At 40.7% G+C, this 19,518-nt stretch overlaps 3 protein-coding genes across 5 annotated transcripts in view; 1 reads left to right on the plus strand and 2 right to left on the minus strand.

The window, feature by feature from the left end:
- The window catches only part of LOC125023398 (protein FAM216A), an 11,766-nt gene extending 7,915 nt beyond the window's left edge, over positions 1–3,851 (minus strand). Inside the window, exons 1-2 of the mRNA XM_047610633.1 lie at positions 3,814–3,851; positions 3,628–3,738 (exon numbers count right to left, since the gene is read on the minus strand). The gene's annotated coding sequence lies outside the window, so the exon portion shown is untranslated. The remainder of the gene's footprint in view (positions 1–3,627; positions 3,739–3,813) is intronic.
- si:dkey-196h17.9 overlaps positions 1–6,850 on the plus strand; it is a 7,548-nt gene extending 698 nt beyond the window's left edge. The window contains exons 2-11 of the mRNA XM_047610629.1: positions 940–1,399; positions 1,769–1,853; positions 2,300–2,410; positions 2,501–2,601; positions 2,686–2,787; positions 2,917–3,043; positions 3,398–3,502; positions 3,586–3,741; positions 3,837–3,955; positions 6,012–6,850. Of these exons, the coding sequence (XP_047466585.1) occupies positions 940–1,399; positions 1,769–1,853; positions 2,300–2,410; positions 2,501–2,601; positions 2,686–2,787; positions 2,917–3,043; positions 3,398–3,502; positions 3,586–3,741; positions 3,837–3,955; positions 6,012–6,153 (1,508 nt within the window). The 3' untranslated portion in view covers positions 6,154–6,850. The remainder of the gene's footprint in view (positions 1–939; positions 1,400–1,768; positions 1,854–2,299; positions 2,411–2,500; positions 2,602–2,685; positions 2,788–2,916; positions 3,044–3,397; positions 3,503–3,585; positions 3,742–3,836; positions 3,956–6,011) is intronic.
- Positions 6,851–8,746: 1,896 nt separating this feature from the next.
- Positions 8,747–18,754, minus strand: LOC125024145 (tumor necrosis factor alpha-induced protein 2-like). 3 transcript variants are annotated; one of them, XM_047611829.1, is made up of 12 exons: positions 18,632–18,754; positions 14,481–14,732; positions 13,555–14,230; positions 12,483–12,594; positions 12,159–12,281; positions 11,967–12,061; positions 11,791–11,883; positions 11,586–11,712; positions 11,090–11,209; positions 10,855–11,010; positions 9,991–10,112; positions 8,747–9,224 (listed from the first exon to the last, which is right to left on the minus strand). In XM_047611829.1, the coding sequence occupies exons 1-12, from the start codon at positions 18,690–18,692 to the stop codon at positions 9,074–9,076; spliced, it is 2,088 nt and encodes a 695-aa protein (XP_047467785.1). In that variant the 5' UTR covers positions 18,693–18,754; the 3' UTR covers positions 8,747–9,073. The 3 variants fall into 3 exon arrangements, with proteins under 3 accessions (XP_047467785.1, XP_047467787.1, XP_047467786.1); XM_047611831.1 differs by lacking the exon at positions 18,632–18,754 and adding an exon at positions 15,240–15,261; XM_047611830.1 differs by lacking the exon at positions 18,632–18,754 and adding an exon at positions 15,165–15,188.
- Between the last annotated feature and the right edge of the window lie 764 nt (positions 18,755–19,518).

A 19,518-nucleotide genomic window follows, 5' to 3' on the forward strand; every position in this document is an offset into this window, starting at 1 on the left:
GGGGATTCCCGAGTGTATTTGAACAGGTATGTAACCGTCACCTGTGGGTGTGTCGCATTGCAGAGATAACACACTATTATTAGACACGGGACTGTTGATATGACATTTTCCTTCTGATATTATTTACTCCTCTCAAATAAATCAGTTTTTCTACTTTGATGTGTGTGAAGTTGAGATATAAATCTCTTAATTAAAGATTGTTGCTGGTGTAAACCTTTGATATTCTGATCTCCTAACAGACACTTCTGGTTTGTCTCTGGTTGGAATAAGTCCATTTTTTCTGAGCATGTAAAAAAATCAGGAGGGGAGTTTCCAGGAGGGACAGAAACATGGAGACAGAAAAGCAACCAGTGTGGAAAGAAACATTCGAGACCACGGATCATCTTCTTTATCAATTTAGGTGTCTAATAATAATAATAAAATCTTCTTCTTCTTCTTCTGGTTTATTTCCAGCAGATTTAATGCTCCACAGCAGCAGAACCACTTTGTCAAAAAGTGCTTGACGCTTTAACACATACATCCGATCAGATCGTCTTATTTAAAGTCGTCTCCACGGAAGTTAGAAACTGTGAACAGAATAACTGATCAGATTTAATGAAATACTGTCCAAGAAAACTTAGTGCAGACAGTGACGCTGAGGTTGAGATCTTTGGACGGACCTGAAATACGGAACGCTACACAGTAAAAAAAAAAAAGAAGCTTTGTGTTCACTCTCATTACCAAACTTCTGCAATTATGTATCTGAGACGTTGGACTGCAGGAGCTCAAAAGTCCTCCACACAACACTGTGAAATAGAAAGTTTGTTTATGTCCTTTCTCTTCTCAGTTCCTGTTGGGCCCTTTTCAGTAAATCCCCAAAGTGTCGTCATGTCCTGCCATGAATTTTTAATCAGCGTGACCGAAAATATATTTCTCCGTGTCCCATTATTTTTTTAACAGGATGTGATCTTGCATGTCCCGGGCATAAGACTCAGAACGCCTTGAACACTGAAGAGGAGCAGCGCTTGGAGAGACAGGAAAACATCACCTCCCAGGAACTAACTGAACTCCTCGGCGTCTGCTCTGGCAACACCTCTGAGGGTGGATCTGGTCGCCCCGTGCAGCAGAACAGGTCGCAAGAAGTCGTCCGACTCATACAAAAATGGGTGTCCGAGAACCTCCCCAAGCCGCCCATTGATCTGAAACAGGGCCTCCAGCAGCATCTGGCTAATGTGCTGAAGGTCGTGGTCAATGAGTTTGAGAGGCTCCACCCCGTGATGGAGGCGGGTGGGATGAGGGAATGCCTGACCGACGGCTGCCACCGCCAGACATTCGCTCACCTCCATGGTCTGCTCCAGAACGCCAGCTCCGTCAGGGATTCCTTCGTGCTGATGAACTGGGTCAACCGTAAATATCTGAGGTATCTTCTATCTGTCTGTGCAACCAGTGACACTCGATAACAAGACTTATAGTTATACTTAAGGTTAGGTTATGTTCAGTGAGACGTATTGCAACACAACTCGGACAAAGGTAACACATTTGAGGGTCAGGGTTAGAGCTCGGGTTAGGGTTGAAAAGAGCAAAAAAAAAAAAATACTTTGGAGGTTTGCAGAAAGGTGTCAGGTTATGGAGTTTCCAAAGATATCCAACTGCTTTATTCACCATCTGGCAGAGAGTTAGATGACTTGATAGCTTAAATAGTCCAGCACAAAGGCTTTTTGGGAACTAGAATATTAGATGCAGAAGTGGCATGTGCGTTTTAAAATTGGTATCTGTGGTATTTTCCCAGTGAGGCGGTGCTTGGTCATCCTAACCATCGGCTCATCACTGACTGGGAGGCAAAATCAAAGGGCAACCTGCTGGAAAACGTGAAAGTAAGAATAAAACCCTTAAATGAATGCATGCGAAAGATAGCACAACGTCAAAGTAATGATTTGTTTGCTTGCGTTGGTTTAATTGGTTAGTGTAATTATATTCAACACTACGATTTGCATGTTAGCATTCTGGCATCAGCAATAAACACACAATACAGATTCACCTTGGAGGGATTTGGCCTTAAATCAAAGTCTTGGATAAAGTAAAAGTTCCCAAAATAACTAGCGGCCAAAATATTTAAACTAGAATCAACCTGCTAAAGAAAAAAATATTCAGAAGATCATGATCTTGGCACCTAAATGTTAGGATGCACCTTCCATCCAGCTTGGTAAAAACTACTTGCAGCCTTTCTGTTACTAAGCTAGCTGCAATGCTAACATCCCTATTTCCCTAAGTTTTTCTTGGTGCTAACTGTGTATTTCTGTTTCTTTTTATTTGTAAATAGAAGGAGGTCAGAAGGAACCTGGACACAATCCTGGAGAATGAGAAGAACCAGAAACGCTGTGATACTGAGGACAGTGAGGCTTATATGGCACTTTATGTGGACATTATTCAGGTACGAGGAAATGTCTATGACTAATGCATTCTGGAAAGGTTTCATGACAAATATAGTTTTTGATGATCTCTTTTATCTTATCTCTTGAAGTGCATCACTGCCATGCCCAGAGAAGCAGAAAAAATCAGCTCAGAACTGTGTGATTGTGTCCTGGAGATTTGCCTTAAGGAGCTGCTGTCGTTTGTGAGGAGGTGAGAGTCAGATTTTTCAGTTTTGGGAGTAGTTTGTGATGACCAGAACAGTGTTTAGACACCTGTATTCTCTCTGGTTTGTAGGTACGCTGTAGAGCAGAAGGAGTTCCTTGGTAAAAAAGCAGAATCGGACAAACCAGAAACAATTTACTTCCTGAAAACTTTGAGAACATGTAAAGAACTCAAGTAAGTATTTTATCTTTTTCTCGATAAGAATTCAGTTTTGTTCTAATTTGCTGCTAGAAAAAAAACGTTCATAATATAAATATAAATAATGATAAAAATGTATGCGTGTTTTTTTTTTCCTTCTTCCAGGCACTATGTTCAGAACCAAAGTTCAACCTTCAACACTTCCGTCAATACCTCCCTCGTGGCAGTGCTTGTTCAGATAGAAGGTCTTGCTTTGAAACTTCTAATGGACATTGTGACCAACATTGTGGAGGTACTTCTTCAACTTTCCCCCAGATGAATTGTTCCATTCGTTCAGACAAAGTCAAGATCAGATAATAAAACCAGCTACATGAACTGAAACCATTGGTAAATCCCCACTTCCTGCTTTTATTTCGGTGTCCAGCAGGACGCTGGGTTATGCTCTCCCTGCCCTAAGGGCCTCAGGCTTTCAAGGAACATGCAATAACAGCGAGATCCCGGATTAGGGCTATACCGCCTAACACAATATACCATAAATAGGTTGAATAGATTGCAAGTGGTCCTGCCTGGAATAGTCTGTGTACATTTAAAATATAACTGTATACGCTACACACAAACGCATGCATTCCTCTTTCCTGTGTCGCAGAGTCCCCTCCAGACTTACTTCAAATCCAAAGCCTGGTGCTTCTACTTGGTGTACGACTTAGAGAAGCATTTCCCACAATTGTCCTATGCTGTGGAGGAGCAAAAGGTAAGGATATTCCACAACTGTCTCGATCTAAACTCAATCAGAGTGTGATATTTGCATCACACCCATGTCTTTCTGTCATTCAGGTAGCAATGGACGAGGCTTATAAGATCATCAGCCACACTTACCTCAAACATCTCATCCGAAACAAGCTGCACACATTGACCAAGCGCTGGAGCCCTAACGTCGGCCAGAGAGTCTCTGAAGACGAAGATCAGCTTCATGACACCATCTTACGTCTGGTGAGATCAAGTATTTGAAATTAGCCACTCAAAAAGACTTTTGTGAATAAAAAAATAAAATAAATTTCTGACCTGTGTGTATTGTGTTGTATCAGGCTCCTGGTGTCCAGTGTAACCGGATGCTGCAGAACGTCAAAGAGGTGTTGGAGTGCAACTCCATCGACATGCAGAAGCTCATAGTGGCGCGAATACAGCAGGACCTTGGCAGACAGAGGTAAACCATGCATCTCTCACACATGTAGTCCTCACACGTAGTGGTTTTCTTTCACTCTGTATCTCAATCCATACCATCTCAACTGGGTTTAGATGTTCAGTTGTGGAGGCCAGATCATCTGATGCAGAACTCTTGGTCAAAGCACAGGCCCCAAACCTTGGAGATGTGCTTTGGCTCATTGCACTGCTAAACATCTTACAATAGTCCCACTAAGAGTCTGTCTGTGGAGGTATCCATAGTCCAGATTTCCACATGTCTAATGTCTCCTCCTGGTGTTTCTTGGTCCAACCAGTGATGGACCAATGTTGAGATTGCTGATTTGTTCTTGGTGAACTTCCCGTCCTGGTATATCCAATCACAAGTGGCTAGCTTTAGGAACTTTTGTTCACGCCTGGCATTAAAATGCGTCTCCGGATCCCATCTCAGTTTCTCGCTGTGCACGTAAATAAAATCCAGAATTTTTTGAGGGGTCAGCACAATGTTTCAGAATACTCCACTATTTCACAACCAGGAACAGTGCTGTATCTTGTGTGTCATTACTTGTTTCATTTTTAGATTATTATATCTTGATCTCCACCCTGACACTTGTTATCTCAGAGACTTGCACAAAACTCCGATAATAACTCACACCCTGCTAAAGGTCCATAAAGACACCAGCGATTGAGGAAATAGAAACTTAACCCTACCTGGCTCTTTATACGTCAACATGAATGCATCAATAATTAAACACATGCTGAGAGGTTATTCATTGACAGTATGACACAGTGTACTCGTACTCGGTAATTTAATTTGCTAATACTTGTTTAGGTTCATTTATTATTTAGTGAACTTCTACATGGGCAGAATATTTTAAAAGGCCCTAATTACTAATGAACAGATATCATTTAGGGCTTTTTTTCTTTTCTGGTGGTCATTTATAACAGCAGCTGTGTTGTTTTTCTTTCTGAATAAATGGGTTAAAGTGCCCTTTCGTCACTTCTGTTGAGTATAGGCTGCCTTTAATGTGACTCAGGACTCACTGTGTGTTCAAAGAAACAAAATGTGGACACCTGTGACCAAATTGTGGTCAGAGATTAAATCTCATGCAATTGAGTCAAAACCGGTCTAAGGGAAAACTTAACGAGCTCAACTTCGAATTGGAAACTACCTCATGAAGCCTGTTATCAAACTGGTAGATCAGACTGTGGCTACCAACACTGTAAATGGAGTTTTATTCTATATTCTAGAGTCTATTTTTATAGACCCCTTCACGGCCTGTGGGACAGAGGGAAGCTAGATGCTAACACTGTCACTTCCATCCACGAAAACTAAAACTTCTTAGACAACTTTGGTTTGGATTTGTCGATTAAAAGAAAGAATCGGAGTTATGGGTTAGACTAAATGTACATTAAGCTAAGCATTATTTAGGGGATTTTTTGTTACATGTTAATGCTAATGCTAGCCGCGAGCTAACGCAACGTTAGTCACGTATTTCGGGGGTGAACGAGCCGAAGCATTTACTACATTACCCTCCACAGTGTGTCCACTTACGTCTTGACTTGTAGGAGATGCTTGACTTGGTAAAGACAGACCAGTTTTCGTCCCCTCTGTGTCCTGCTTTTCCTAAAATCGTCCATCCAGTGAGTGAGAGTGTAGGGGGTCGGTGAATATAGTCCCATTAGTCCGAGACAACTTTTTAAAATAACACTCACGCTCTCGGGGAGTGAGTGCATTAGCATATTCTGTAAAAAAAAAGCGGTTTCCTCGTCCAATCTTGTAAAAAACAGTCCGTTGAAATGTGCTAACCAGCGTTTTCAAGCTACAGTGTTTGAGATGTTTTGCATCCGGTTAAGCCCCGCCCCTCAACTGACGTCACGTTTGTTTACAAACGAGTCTATGACGTTTTGTGAGACGTGAGGCCTCGAGGAATAAGAAGCTATTTTGCATAAGGGGGGAAAAAACGTCTCCTTTGTATTAAGAATGATAATCTTACAAATCTGGAAGCAGAAGTTCTGGTTTCACTTCAGCTCTGTAGCGCATGTTACTAACTTGTGGGTGTTTTTTCTCCTGAATGCAGCCAAGACCTGAAGCTGTTGTCTGCCCTGCTGCGATGGAAGGGTCTTTCCAGATCCGAGGTCAGGGAGGTGATGGACGCCCTGCCCGATGGTCCACAGACACCCACTTCTGATTGCTGCTTCTCTTGTCTGCCCTGCTGGTGAAGACTGAGCTGTTCCGCAACTGCACAACACCCAGGACACAACCCAGGAAGTGAATCCTCAAAATGTTCGTGGGACTTTCTCAAACTGGTTTGAGCTGTTAAAACTCTCCCTGTTACCAAATGCACTTCCTATGTTGAAGATGCAATTCACAGGTTTAAGTTACAGGAGGTTTTTAAATGGATGACGCAGGCTGTAATCCGTTTGTATGAAACAGCCTGAATATTATCCTCAGGTGTCATTCAAATATTGTAAGCATGGCTTTTTAAAACCTTGTTTACAGAAAAGCTGCACATTTAATGTAAATAGAAATGTTTTTTTGTTTTTTATCCTCTCACTTCATGTTTCCGTTTCATCTGTATTTATTTGAAATTTAAATTTAAGTAGACCAAAGAAGGAAGTACTGAATTTGAGTTTTTATTGTTTTATGGTAATATTTAAATTTTATATAAAAATATTTTTTAAAACTAATTTAAAAAACGTAATTGTTAAGCATAAACTTGAAAACGTTATCAGGACTTTTGTGTGGTTTGCGCTTTAGTACTTCCGTCTTTTAATGAAAGCCTTCCACTGTGAGTTGTGCCTTGTACTGTATTCGTTTACAGGTCCTGCTTTGGTGTCTTTGATCTAATTTAAAGTTCTGGTTTGTATGTTGTATTTTTATATGCTACGGGTAGTAGGGTTACAGTGGAACAGCAAAACACTTTTCTTTTTTTGTACTATTTCAATAAATAAACTTCAGTATGATTCAAGAAAAAAAAATATTGTTTGCTGTGTGTGTTCACTTCCTCGCCACTAGATGGAGGCCAACACCTTGTTACAAAAATGAGATCTGGTCCACAATGCAGATCTGAATCTGAAGGATAGATATTCACAACACAAGGGGTCTCATTTTAAATGCATATGCAAGAAGCTTACAAGTACAGGTTAGGATTAATGACAGGTGGGAACTATGGAGGACCAACTCTGCCGTGATTAAAAAATAAAATAAATAGCATTTACGTTATATATTTGGGTATTTATTTATTTATGGCATAGGTAGGTATTTTTATTTATTTATTTATTTTTAATTATTTCAGAGTTGGTCCTCCATAATAAACAGGTGCAGATGTGCAGCTGGAACACAACACTAGCAACCATATTACTAAATGTCTGGCAGGTGGAGGTAAGCATGCAGACACACACCTGTGTAAGTAGGAGCATAAGTTTATTTAGTTTATGTCGAAGATTGTTTACTTTGGTAAAATAATGCATCAAAAATATGTAAGAATAATCAGGAAGAAGTGCTAAAATCTGTCAAATTAAAGGAGTTTGCATGTTCTCCCTGAAGCCCGGTGGCAGCTGGAACAGGCTTCAGCGGTTACAGAAATTGAAAGAATGACTTCCCGTGTCATGACAATAAGCTCACAATTTCAGTTTGATGGCCAACCTTTGACCAAATGACAGATCCAACATATATTTTTTTTTTTTTTAGTTGTTCCTACGTCATTTTTGTGTGTGTGAGGTGGTGGTGCCTGGTCTGGTCTAAGTAACATCCACATGAATGAATTCCAGGTCCAAAAGTTTCCCAGCAGAACAATGAATTCTCACAAGATGGTACAATGTTATTTACTTATCCTGTTAGTGGTTTTAATGTTGTGGCTGATCGTGTATATATTGCATATATTCTTGATTCTGGATAATTTTAAGTCTAGATTTAATTTAAACATATAAAGTCAATTAAATCATCCCTACATTTGTCATGAATAGAGAAATATTTATTTCTGCTGTAAATTGTAGCACAAAGGTCTAAGGGGATTTTATGAGCCCTGAAGGTTTTAAGTTGAACCAAAGTGGAAGAACTGACGAACAAACGGATAAATACATAACACTGAACAATGAAAAGCCTACCGCCATGCTAGCAGATGTGTCTGACTAATTTGTATGACCACATCTGCCTCAGTTTCATTTCTTTGCGCGAGGGATAAAAAAAAAACTGAAAGGACTCGTGTCGGTCAGTGAATAGTCAGGTACAGCATCTGGGGGTCTGCTCACAGCTGGAAACCACGGAGGAAATTCTAGAGGTAATTCTCATCACAATGACGGTCAGGAGATTTAATGAGCTGCTCATTGCTCACTTGTAGCCATGACTTCCTGAGGAAATCCGTGTTTTCCCAGACAGCAGTCTGCAGCCGGCCGTTGTGGAAACATATTCTCCTGTTGTAAGGCAAGCTCATTAGCTGCAGATATAACTGGAAGACCTCACATTAGCGCATTTGTTTCCCAAACAAAAGGTGATTTCCCATAAATGTTCGTGGCATTGTTGAGAAACTCATAAGGGGAATTTTATTGACTTGAAATGGAGAATTAAGTGCTTTAATTCTCACCTAATGAAGTGATGGTTATCAAACACAGGAATGTCACACTACCAGGGGAAAGGTCTTCAAAGGGATTCTCTGAAGGCTGCATGGCTTTGGGCCACATTTCTGCGTTTGTTTTCAGCCTTGATCCTCATAAAAACTACGTTTAGATGAGGATGCATGCACACAAACCTGCAGCAAGCGTCCACGCACATTCGGCGTAGTCTGTCGAACAATGATGAAATAAACCTCAAATCTTTATTTATAAATTTAATTTATTTTCAGCTTATGTACATCAAAAGGTGTGCGACAAAACACCATGAAATGCATATGGCCAGCACTGATATCATATAAAAATATACACTTTGACACACTTAGATTTGCTAACACACACCCGATACTCACAAAAACACTCAAATAGACACCGTAAGAACAACACGCATCATATTTACCAGCAAAACTGTGACCTGTAGCTTATGCAACATGTTTATACAGTAACAACAGCACTTATTTCATCATTTAGTCGGCACAAAGTAACCGCGTCACATTCACTATCGTGCACCATGACGTTAACAGTACAAAACTCATTTGACGGCGATTTTGGAGAAAAACGGCCGGGTGATGGCTTCGGCCTTGATTTCTGTCAAAGTGTCCGACAGAGTGGCTTTGACGGTGCTCCGGTCGGTTTTGGAGAGGTTCGTCTTGAGTTTGAGCAAAGCTGAGACGTGTTTCTCGCTGAGGGGGGGAGAGGAGGAGGGAAGATATCGTCAAGAGACGGTTTACACACACAAAGAAATGCTGTTAACACAAAACTAGAGCAGCAATTTAAAGGAACAGTCATCCCAAACCCAAAAAAAAAGTATAAATTCTGTCAGATATTAGCAAATAAACAACGTATAAAGTGGTAAAACGGAAGTAAAATAGCATTTTCCTGTATTATCAGCATAAATAGCTATGTAAATTTTTATTCAGGCTGAACATCTCGAGTGAAACAACTACGAATTAACACAAAACCTACTTGAACTTTTAAAATGCAGCGATGTGACTGGAGCTAGTGCTGCAGCCCTTCATTTAATTATGACGTTTTGCTTTTAATTAAGGTATTGATTGAGTTTTTAATTACCTTTCACTTCAGCTTTACAAATTTCATTGACCTTTTACATATATATTGGTGGAGTCTGTGTTCTTTTAATATGTTTTATACTCACACTCATACATTCACATGTTGCATGCCTGTGCATTTTGTACTTGTTTTAGTGTAAAAGGATGTTAAGTGTGAGTGTCTGCTCTCCTCTCGTATAATCTCCATAGTTTAGTTCATCCTGCTTCCAGGAAACATCTGAGCACTTTGATGTGTTTGACTCGGTTCACTTCCTGTCAGCTCTCTGCAGATCTGTTTACTCTCATGTAAACAGCTCTTTAACGCAAAGCTCTTCAGTCCTATCTGGGTCATCCTGAATAAGGTAAGTTGATCCTGAATGAAGAAGTGTTGGGGGGTCACCTGAGGTCAGGTTGAGCAGCTCCCAGTGCAGCTACTTGCATCTGCATGGCGGGGATGTCCTGGAGCTCCAATACTTCTGCAATCTTGGTCAGGATTTCCTTCAACCAGTCATCCTGTGACCCCTGTGAAGACCGAGCAGTTGCGTCAGTTTGGTCTGAGGCTTTACTAAAACCGGAGTTTCTGCTATTACGCTTAGTTTCACTCTTTTGCATGTGACGCACACTCACTTGCCAGTTCATTAGGTGAAAGTATTGTAATGTGAAACAGTCCTGCATAAATTCCCCATGAAGGTTCTGAAATGACTGAAAGAGCTGTAATTCAACAATGTCTTTGTTTTTAGAGGCTGCAGTTCGTACCGACACGTGTTCCTAATATTTTGACAACCTGATATTAAGCTAAATAAATAACAGAATTCAATCCAGTTCACCTGCAGCATAAATTACATCCTCCACAGTGATTATTCAGTTGAATCACCATGTTTTAGATGCTGTTTCAACATCAACTTAACATCATGAGAATCATGAAGATTTAGTGCAGGACTGTTTATATGAGGATGCATTTGTTTTCACTAGTGTACCTAATGAACTGGCAAGTGACAAGGGAATAATGTAACTTCTCTTTAGCAAAAAATAAGACAACAACTTCAGTCCTCAAACACGTTGTTTAAAAATGAATTTTTCCACTAAACTCTGGTGAATACTCTGAGCTGGTGGCGCCGTCTGGTTTTCTTTCTTTAGATGGTAAAACCAAAACTCCTGCAGCCACATTAACATCAAAGTAAACGTGCACATTAACCAGATTTCTGGCTGAATTTAGTCAGAATCTGATCAGCGTGTTGGAGTCAGTGTGTGGAGGCACTCTCACCATTTTCTTGAACAGGTTGTGTAAACTCTCTGCGTTGTCTATCACAGTCTCATAGGCCTTCTGCTGCCGATCCTTGTCCTTCAGTTTGACGTCTCCTTTCAGCAGCCTCCTGACGTATTCCTCCGTTACTTCCTGGTGAAACTGGCCAATCAGCTCCTGGAATAGATCCCAGCTTCCAATCAGCAATCAGTATATTAGCAATTAGTATATTTAGCTTTAACTGTTGAGACTTTACCTGGTAACAGGACTGATTGGGGCCCCGAAGCTCCTGAAGTTCCTTTTCGATGCTGAGCAGCAGCTTATCAAACGCGTTCTTGTTCAGCCAGTCCTTCGTTCCCAGCTTCTGGTACTGTGTCTATAAAAAAAAGATACAAACACAAGATTTTTTATCTTTCACTTTTACCACAAACACATCATCTATTGTTATTTTTCAAACAGGAGGAAACTGTTCATCTGTTCTGGACTATTTTCAGCAGCGTAGTAATCCACATTTGGTTCTCTGGACAAATCATCGATAATAGATATTATTTAATCTCCTGAGACCCTGTGTCCTCATATGGGGACATTAAGTTTTAGTGTTGTGTTTAGAGCTACAACCTTGCTAATTAGCAAGTCGTTTGAGAACATTGGGACTTCAGTGTTTGCAATTCTGCCCTTGCCTAGCCCTGTTCAGGTATTAATATAAACAGGTTTATATTTTGTGCCTTTAAATCTGCTGTAAATGAACTCACCTTGAGATTCTTGTGCACAGGGCTCAGTAAATACGTGTGTGCAGATTGTTTCATGTTGGTCACCACATCCAAACAGCTCCTCCGTACTTCTTCTTGGAACAGATGACTCTTATTGACCAGGACGTCCCTGCAGACAGAGCACACATGAGCTCATAGTCCTCTGACTGGTTTCATTCATTGTCTGATCGTTGGGTCAGAATCGTACCTGAAGTCTTTAATGCAGCCGAGGTTTGCTTTAATGAACGCCGTGCTGTTGGGCTTGTTCTGCCTGATGATGTCCTCCTGAAAGACTTTGTACCTGCACAAGTTGAATAACGGCTTCTGTTAGTTTAAAACAATAAAAGGTGTCCCTCAAAATAAAATGAAGAAGATCACAGGTACCTCTGCATGGAGTCTGATATGGGACGTGTTATTTCCTGGGCCTTGTGCAGGTCTCCTAGAATTACCTCTGCTGCTTTCACCATACCATTGATCAACTAAAGACAGATGGAGGACACAAGTCAGTGACAGTAATGACAGATCACTCTACACAGACATGCACCCTGACTAAATATTTTATGATGATGCTCTTACCTGGATGATGTCGTAGGCCACAGGACTGACGTAGCAGTCGTCTTCTGTTTTTGGCTCCTCTCCTTTTCTCCACTTTTGCGCTGCGTCGTCCAGGACTCGCTCGATATAAGTCTTCAGCTCAGCCTGAACACACAACAGCATGACACATTAATGTCTTCAGCTCGTTATTTATTATCCGATGCTGCTGCAGACTGGAAGCTCACAATCATTCACTAATTGGATGTTTTTTTTTCAACCATGCAGCTGCTGTAAAACCACCAAAAACTAGATAATGAGAATAAACTAAAATGCAGCCCACATCTAATAAATCATCTCCGGTTTTACCTCTTGTTTGTCCAGATACTGTTTCTCCAGAGGTACCAGTAACTCTTGAGGCAGCAGCTTTCCCAGCGATTCCACATTAATCTCTGAGGCCAGCTCTGGGTTTTGAAAGATTCTGACACAGAGAAGAAAAGTCTTTCTTGAGCACCATGAACATTCATTCTTAGTTTAACCCTCTGAATCCCAAGCCATTTTTGGCCGTTTTTTGGTATCTGCCACATTTTTTACTCATTGTGATCTCATTTTTGTGTGCACAGTGAAGTCCTACACCTCTATAGATTCAGGACACACAGGTCTATTGGCTGATGTAACACAATTATGTTTAGATGCAGTGTAACAAATTTTAAAACCTGTAAATTATTAGAAAAAGGAAAATTGAATTGGTCTGATTTTTTCTTTTCAAAAAATTATGAATTATCGTAAACAACACATTTTCTTTTAATGACGTCGCCTCTTCAGGTACCCTCGGAAACTTCTGTGTCAGTCAGCTTTCAGATCGGACAAAGGGTTTGTAAATACGAGTTGGGATCCAGAGGGTTAACCATTAATTTTACAAGGCATGTAGTGAGTTAGGAGACTGAAGCATGCACATGTGTTTGTAGTTGAAAAATAGGAATGCAAAATGAAGTTTGTAACTTTCACAGCTTCTTTCTTCTTCCAATATTTTTTGGCCCCAAACCCCTTCAGACAAAGAAACATCTACTTCTATAATGAGTCGGTTCATTTTCTTTAACTAAAGTCAGTAAAATAAAGAATAAAGCTGCACTATCCACACTGGAAAATAAGCCAATAAACAGGAAATGTGCAAAACAAAAACGTAGCGACTAAAAAGAGAAAGAACATTTAACAAAATGTACTTCTTTTTTTTTTTTTGTTGCAATTCTTACTTAGAACATGTGGAAGGTTTTGATTAAGTGAACACAAAAATGTCTGGAGAAGATTCATCATTTTGACCTGATGGTGGAGCTGGTGAGAAGATGTCCCTGTTTAGGCTCTGATACTATACAAAAAAAATACCCCAACAGAAGAGAGAAGGACCTAAATATATGAAACGGAGACTGAATTAGTGACTTACCTTGGATAATATTCATTCACCCAGCGCAGGAGGAAAGTGCAGTCCTTGTCATCCAGTCCAAAGTCTGCAATCTTTCTGAGTCTGGTGCTGAAGACTTGGTGGTAAAGTTTAGCGTAAAAGTTACAGATGTCCATCTCAGGGGGGTAGCAGCTCTTCACCAGCTTCACCACCAGCAGCAGGTCCTCCTTCAGCTGCCTGCCCATGTTCTGGACGTCGGTCTGGATGGACGACTGCTCCGCTAGGATGGCAGTGGGTGTCTGGGGGCTATCCATACGCCCCCCAACCAGGACGTGAAGCGTCGTGTCGTGGATCTTCCTCCAGTTGCATGGCCTCCACGACGGCACCGGCCGACATCTGGTTTTCCACATCTGGTCCTGCTCCTCCTCCTGTATGATGGTCTTCACGGCGGACGTCAGCGCCGCCACATGAGCAGACACGGACGGGCTGTTGTTGTCGACCTCCTGAAGGCTGAAAGACAGACTCTCCACCACGGTCTCCGTTACGAGCTTTCCAAGGGCCTCGTGGTCTGCAGCGAGCTTTTCTACTTCTGCGTTGTGAGGAATAAGATCCTCTTCCTCGGTTATATTCCCAAACAGATGTTTCTCTTTGTCTATCAGCAGCTGGCTGGCCTCACACAAGTGCTGTTCCTCTATGTGCTGCTCAAACGCGAGGCTCACTGAGTAGGAGAAACAAACAAAGACATGCTGTTTAGGATAAAATGAGGCCTTTTCTGGATTTTCCTGTAGCTTTCAGATGTGACTATTTGCAGAGTTTAGTTTTTATCCACTTCCAAACAGCATTCAGACTGCTTAATGACCTTCCAGAAATCATATTTTAATAGTTCTAGCAACATCTCAGTAAAACATTAACATTAATTCTCAACAAAAAAAAGGACGATCGGCGTAAATGTCTCTGATGCCTCTCACCGACTGGAGGCTCCTCGTCCTCAGGGGACTGGTGTCCATCGGTCTCAGCAGGACCAGGGACGCCGACCTGACCTCTGGGACTTCCCCAAAACTTTTGGAATTTTCCTCTAATCCATTTTCCTCTTCCTCTGGTTTCTGAGGTAACACTGGGCCTGAAGCCGTCGACGTCGTCCTCCCGCGAGCCTGCCTGGGTCCGCATCCTTGTCGAGGGGAAGAAACGCGACCAACAGTCCCAGAGAGGGGTCGATGAATCTGTGTTAGAGCGAAATGTAGTTTTTTTTAAAATCCAAAATGTCAAAGTTAAGTAGTGATTAATTGTTTTTATTTTATGTTATTTCATTTTATAAAGCGAGCTTATAAAACTGTTTACTTTATAAATAAAAAATCGTAAAAAAACAACAATTTTTTTTTTAATATAATTTTTGTAAGGTAAAGATAGCTATAGTTTTTTTTAAAAGATTAATTAAATAAAATTAATAAATTATTATTTTTAAAGTAAAGATAAATTTGCAATTATGTTTCATTAGTTAATCTGCAAAAAAATAAATAAATTAATTAATTAAATTATGCAAAAACAAGAGATCATAACCTCACTAACAAACAAAGAGAAGATTCTAGATATCTTACAGAAAGCCTGTTAAATCTGAATCATCTGATTAAAAAAAGAAAAGTAAAGAAAGGAACCTTTCAGAGTCTAAACCAGAGCCCTGGAGCCTGAAGTCTCTTTATTCTCTAGTCTCTGAGTAGAGCGTTACTCACCCTGCTGTGGTCTTGAGTTAAGCGTACAGTCTGTACAGCCCCTTTAAAGAGGCCAACAAGCTCCTCCTCATGGTGGATAAACTACTTGGAGGATGGTGTCACAGGATTGGAAAGTCCATATCCCACCCCCCCAGCCACATACACCCGCTGAAGCTGGGCTTTTTTTAGGCTGAAGCAACATGAGCCAAGCGTCACCGCTCTTTGTGCAAGAGGAAAATGTGGAGAAAGTTTTTATGGTTTCTTGTCAACTTATTTGTTCTGGTCCAGTGCCACCAGCGCAAAGCAAACTAATTATCCTTTTCCCTTCATCTAGAGCTGTTCTCACCACTGGATTCCGGACAATTTTAACACAAGCCATAAAACTTGTCCACTCATTATAATTTGAATTTCCCCAGTGGGCTTCAATAAAGTATCATCATATCTTGATATAATATTTCGATCGTCCTCATCCACAACACATTCACACTGCAGCACTTCCTCTGTGCTGTCGTTGTGTGGTCATTTTATTTCCCTGTTAACAGCCCTGTGCATTATATTTAAGTTTTTAAATTTCTATTCCTGCTAATACTGTTTGTGTTTAGTATTCCTGCTGTGCTCTGAACCATTGCTCTGAAATCTAATTTTGACCGAAATGATGGAAATATCGAGTTCTGGGGAGGAGTCTGTGGGGACTGTCAGTAAAAGATGCTACATGAGGAAGGTACAGAGCATCCTGGACTGTGACAGTTACCCGCTTCACCCCGGCCTTACTGGACAGGAAAGCATCGAGCTGCAGGATGGAGCACTGAAGGAAGTCATTCATCCCCACGCTCATCAGAATACACAAGAGGCTAACTGTTAGCACGCTAATGGTTAATGGTTTGTCTGTCATGCATCTGCACACAAGACACTTTATCTAACCTCACACTGAGACACTTTGACTAAAGTGTCTGCATATCTTATTTAAAGTGGGCTGCAGATTCTCTGTAATTATTTACTACATCATTCTTATTCTATTTTTAAGATTATATTATTTTATTCATCTTCTTATGTCCGGTTCATATATGTTCTTTCTTATCTCGTGACTCTTGGACAAAATAATTTCCCTGTGGGTATCAGTGAAGTGACCTTGAATCTAAATGATAAATAAAGTCAAGTTCTCGAACGTGTTTTGAACGTGTTCCGCATGAATCATTTGTTGAAGCCTCGAAACCAGCTGCCGTATGTTTACATGCGCCTTAAGTGTCTATTGTGGCTGTGACAGTAATATCCGCATGTCTTCCAGGAGCAAAGCTGGAACCGGCTGCTCTGTCCACATCCTCTGTCCTCAATGGTTTCTACTATACGTGGCCGCAACCAACACTCAACCAAGGAGAACCAAAAACCTGACATAACCTAACCAGACAGGCAAAACCATTAATGTGAATGAAGGTTTTTTTTTTTTTTTTTGGTTTGGTTTGGTTTTTTTAAACATCCATTGCTTGACCATTGTTGGCTGTTAAGATATGGATTATCTGGTCAGTCACAGTCAGGCTCATACATGGCTAAGGGTCATTCAGTGTGTTTACATGCACAGCTTAATGGAGCTATGCTCGAAATTTGACTTTCTGAATGTGGTCCTTGTCCCAGTTCACATTTAACAGAGAAAATCCAATAACTGACGGGAACATGTCGTCCTCCTCCTCCACATTAGGTGGCGATATGCGTCTTTTCAGCAGGTTAATATCACCTTTCCGGTTGACCTATTACATCATATAATACACAACTGGAGGTGTTCAAACAACAACCAGATGGATAATAGTTCAGTTTCTTTAATCGCGTACATAACGTGCACGCTACTTCTGGTGCAGATAAGATGGCGCTATCCCTCAGGTGGTTCTTCTGCCGGCTCTGTTTACCTTCTTCTTCTTCTGTGACTGGCTTTGTCCAGTTAAAGTCCAATTAAGCGTATACATACCAGAGAAAATCGATTTCCAATCACATTATCTCGGTGTCTTAATCAGATATGGAGAACTACTCCGAGTAATGTGTTTACATACACTTAAACTATCCAGTTGAAGTCGGATTAAGGCAATAATTCGTTTTTCTTGTTTTTTGTGTTTCCTTTTTTTGTGTTTTAGTTTAGTTGTGTATTCACCATCTACAGAAACTTAGTTAAAAGAGCATTTACACCGTCTTTCAGCAGTAGAATGCTCCCTGGTTTGAGCAACACAACGAGTTCAAGGTGTCGACTTGGACGCCAAATTCAACCAGATCTCGATCTAATCCAGATTTCTGGGGGATGTTCTGCACAAACAAGTCCGACCCATAGTGGCCCAACCTCTCAGCTTGCAGGACTTAAAGGATCTGCTGCGAACGTCTTGGTGCCAAACACCACAGCACATATTCATGCAATGTAAACTATGACTCGACAGGTCAGAGCTGTTTTGGACCCACGCAATATTAGGCAAATGGTCATATTGTTATAATTCTTGGTACATCTGTTGTGTTTTACCCAACAAGCCTCAGGACTGACTTTATTGTGTTTTTGAGTCACGTACCAAAGACTTTTCTTTTCTCACCAAACTTCCCGATCTTGCAACACAAATTCTTCTGCAGTGTTTCACAGTCAGATTAATACCAGAGTTAAACGCCCCTAAACTCATCAACCTTTTAATATAAAACTTGATAGTTACTCGGTGCATGTTTTAACCCATTTCACTCTTAACTTCTTTTGTTTTTTTTATCTTAATGAAACACCTTGATCACCTCCCTCTGACTGTACCCTTTCACTCCTTTAACCTAGGATGCAGTTGCATGATTAAAACGACTTAATATTATTTTCTTCCTTCTACTGATTCTATAGGATATGATTTTATCTATGGCAGAGAAACAAACTGGGTGTTTTGTGATAGAGAAAACTGAATCTTAGACGTTTTATTTATTTTTTAGTCCAGGGAAAAAGCATTTGTGTGCAGCTGCTGTCAGACCGGGAGGTTGTTTGACGTCTCCCTCTGGTCTCTATGACTCCAGCGCTGTTTATTTCAACATTGTTGAAGCCCTGGGTCAATGACACAAGCGCCTGCCTCTAGCATTTCTATAAATTGCTATGTCTCAAGGGGTATTATCCTGTCAGCCCTTGATAATCCCGTGCCATGTTTCACTTCTTTAAAGCAGCGGTGTATGCAGGACTATGTGGGCATCTCGTGACATATGACGACTGAACTGAACTGCAGTTGCCTTGCCACACACGGGACTTTATTTATCAACCTCTACACGGTTAACATTTTCAAAGATAGAAGTTTGAATTGGTTTATAGTTTTTCTGTTGCTCCGTTCTGTTGCATATTGTTTGCTAGTTTAAAATCTGTCAGCCATGTTTACCGCATTGACATCTCACATACATCGCCTGCCTAGTGATGAGATATTTCTTACCTTTCCCTCTGCAGGATCCCTGACATTTGCAGGGAAAGCAGCCACGAAGCGTCGAACACATTGCGACCAACACTGCCAGGCTCTGCCGTCTCTGCAGCAGGTCGACTCAACAGCTCAACCGAATCGAGGGTAAAATGCAAATAACATTTGATGTCAGGATGTTGGTTAGGTCAGTCTGTGAGAACCCTGCTGTGCTTGGCGTATTTGCCCTCGTGCACATTTCCTCTGAGGGCTTGCACAAGCATAAGAATACATACGTGGAAAGTTTCACAATGGTATAAAAAGTTTCTCACTCTTTTAAAGCTTATCGAAGTACAATCTCACAATGGCCCATAAGGGAAGTAATATTACTCAAAATATAGCGATATTACTGCTCTTTTTTCAGGTCTTAATTTTAAACCAGAATATATTTGCTCATAGGTTTTATCGCACTCGAACAGAGACTGACCAGAATACATGTGGCAGTTTCAGATCCCTCAAAAAATCACCTATAGAAACTTTTTGCTTTTCTGTGGCGCTCCTTGTTTCAGAGCTGCATGTTTTTTTTCTGCGTAGCTTCTGATCTGTGGAGGTGCATCCCTTATATCTTGCATATTTTATGTGATATGCAGTACACACATATTGTTCAGATACATACACAGATTTATCTTTGACAACTGAAAAATCAACATCTTTATCATCTTTTTTTGTTTGTTTTTTTTATTGCACAGTCTTCATCAGTTGATGGAGTTGCCATGGAAATGTTGTGTTCAGATGTCTGTCAAAGACAAAAGCTGATTGAGGCTCTACAACAAGTTCAATCCATTGATGAAGATGATCTTATGACCATCAGCTCCTAAAACATATTTTGCAGTGAGGTTGCGTTCTCAGTTTATTATCAGGAAAAC

Source organism: Mugil cephalus, chromosome 17, assembly GCF_022458985.1.
Source record: "Mugil cephalus isolate CIBA_MC_2020 chromosome 17, CIBA_Mcephalus_1.1, whole genome shotgun sequence".
Lineage (NCBI taxonomy): Eukaryota > Metazoa > Chordata > Actinopteri > Mugiliformes > Mugilidae > Mugil > Mugil cephalus.

What these genes read in the sequence shown, in the direction of transcription:
- LOC125024145 (XM_047611829.1), bottom strand. Translation starts at nt 18,692, where the DNA reads ATGTGTTCGACGCTTCGTGGCTGCTTTCCCTGCAAATGTCAGGGATCC. An exon ending in GGACGAGGAGCCTCCAGTCG is followed by an intron (nt 14,231 to 14,480) that starts GTGAGAGGCATC and finishes TCTCCTACTCAG; the next exon opens with TGAGCCTCGCGTTTGAGCAG. An exon ending in ATATCAGACTCCATGCAGAG is followed by an intron (nt 11,884 to 11,966) that starts GTACCTGTGATC and finishes CAACTTGTGCAG; the next exon opens with GTACAAAGTCTTTCAGGAGG.